This window comes from Manacus vitellinus, unplaced genomic scaffold, assembly GCF_001715985.3.
Source record: "Manacus vitellinus isolate BGI_N305 unplaced genomic scaffold, ASM171598v3 ctg7180002427057_pilon, whole genome shotgun sequence".
NCBI classification, from domain to species: domain Eukaryota; kingdom Metazoa; phylum Chordata; class Aves; order Passeriformes; family Pipridae; genus Manacus; species Manacus vitellinus.
The window spans coordinates 1-2,055 of NW_021937618.1; the positions used below are offsets into that span (position 1 = coordinate 1).

Below are 2,055 nucleotides of genomic sequence, written 5' to 3' on the forward strand. Positions count from 1 at the left end.
GGACCCCCAGGAGCCCTGCCCCGACGCCTACTCCAACCTCATCATCCTCGCTGTGCCCAACAGGGTGAGCGGCCCCGGTGTGTGCCACCCGCCACCCACTGCCTGCTCCCCCATCCAGCAGCACTCACTGCCCTCCTCCTCCCCACTGCAGGATGCTGGCGAGGAGTCCTGTGCACTCATCTGCCAGGTGTTCCAGATCATCTATGGGGACCAGAGCATTGAGTGCGTGGATCGTGCCGGGTACCACTACACCTCCACGCCCACACGGCCCTGGCTCTCCAGCAGGAGTGAGTGGCTGGGGGCAGGAGTGGGGGCACCAAGTGGGGTGACATGGGACTGATGGGTGGGGGTTCATGGGCACTAATGGGCTGACAAGGTACAGGCGTATGGGCACAAGGTGCGAGGTTGGCACTCACATTATGAAGATATCCAGGCATACATCCCTCCCCAGGCGAGAGCTGCCGCACAGATGGGACGTATGGTTACGATGCCGACTACAGCTGCTGCAGCTCCTTGTGAGTCTGGCTCCCCCCGGGGTGCCCCTGGACTGAGGGGAGGTGCCCTTGCCCTTGGGTGGGTGCCCCTGCTCTGGGTGGCTGCCTGTCCCAGCTGCAGTGGTGCCCCAGCCCTGTCCCACGGTGGGTGCTGTGCAGTGGATGGAGGGCAGCCAGGCACACTGGGGGTTCAGGGACTCGCTGATCCTCATCTTCCCACAGCAATGGCTCCCACGAGACGTTCGAAGCGTATTACAGTGGCACCTCCTCGCCCTCCTTCCACCGCTCCCACCACAGCCTGGCCACTGCTTGCAGCGGCAGCGACCAGAGCGGTGCAGGGCTGGAGCAGCTGCAGGACTACATGATGACGGTGAGGGCACAGGGATGGGCACGGGGATGGGCAGCAGGCCAGCAGTGCCAGCGGCTGGGGCAGGGGGCAGCAGGCAGGTCTGAGCCCCCTGCACCAGAGAACAGGTGGGGGGACGAGACTGTGTGCTGCCAGTGTCCCCAACCCTGACCTGTCCCTGTGTCACTGCAGCTGCGCAACAAGCTGTCATCACAGGAGATCCAGCAGTTTGCCCTCCTGCTCCGTGAGTACCGGCTGGGCACGCCGGTGCAGGAGTACTGCACCGAGCTCCTGCGCCTCTACGGGGACCGCAGGAAGTTCCTCCTCCTGGGTGAGTGTCTGCAGCCACGCTGTGTTACCCTGCTGATGTCTGTGCAGCCCTCGGGGTGGGGTGCTGGTGCTGGGTGTGCTCCAGGGAGTGTCAAGACCCTGGTGCTTGTGGGGGACAGGATGGGATGACCCCCTGCCAGCAGCCTGTGGGGTTCCCCTGACAGGGGCAGCCTCCTGAGGCTCGTGGTGCCCATGACAGGAATGAGGCCCTTCATCCCTGACCAAGACATCGGATACTTTGAGACCTTCCTAGAGAGCATCGGGATCCGGGAGGGCGGGATCCTCACCGACAGCTTTGGCCGCATCAAACGCAGCATGAGCAACACGTCGGCCTCGGCTGTGCGCAGCTATGACAGCTGGTCCCTGCGCTCCGAGTCCGAGTCCTTCAACCGCATGATCACAGACATCACCCACGACATCGAGGCGCTGGCGCGGGATGAGGAGGAGGAGGAGGAGGAGGAGGACAACTACCTGTGAGCCACTGCCAAAACGCAGCAGTCACCAATGTGACTTCAAGCTGAGACTTGGAAGGTGCCCAGCTCTGCCCCAGCACGTAGGAGGGGGGACACTGTCCCCACATTTGTCACCATGGGAGGGGACAGGGCTCTGCACTGCCCTGCCACCTCTCAGCAGGGCTGTTGGAATCACAGGGCAGCTGTGGCTGTAGGGGAGCCACATATCCTGTAATTTCTGCAGATTTCAATTAAATGCTGGGGCTGGAAGCAGAGCAGGTTCTTCCCCAAGTAGAGGCTGTATCAGGGTGCAGGGGCTGCTATGGTGGGGGGCTGTGCTGAGGCTGGGGGCTGCTGGGCTGGGCTGGGGCACCTGTCCACTCCAGCGCCACATGCAGGTCACTCCCAGAGTCAGGGTGCTCCTGGCTGTTCC

At 63.3% G+C, this 2,055-nt stretch overlaps 1 protein-coding gene across 1 annotated transcript; it reads left to right on the top strand.

Moving 5' to 3' along the window:
* Nucleotides 1–151: 151 nt before the first annotated feature.
* On the top strand, nucleotides 152–1,647 carry LOC115307546 (cerebral cavernous malformations 2 protein-like; the record flags this gene model as incomplete). The annotated part of the gene is made up of 5 exons (XM_029960404.1): nucleotides 152–287; nucleotides 452–515; nucleotides 717–864; nucleotides 1,033–1,171; nucleotides 1,370–1,647. Coding segments are annotated over 5 exons (765 nt in total), but the record flags the coding sequence as incomplete, so codon positions are not given.
* Nucleotides 1,648–2,055: the final 408 nt, after the last annotated feature.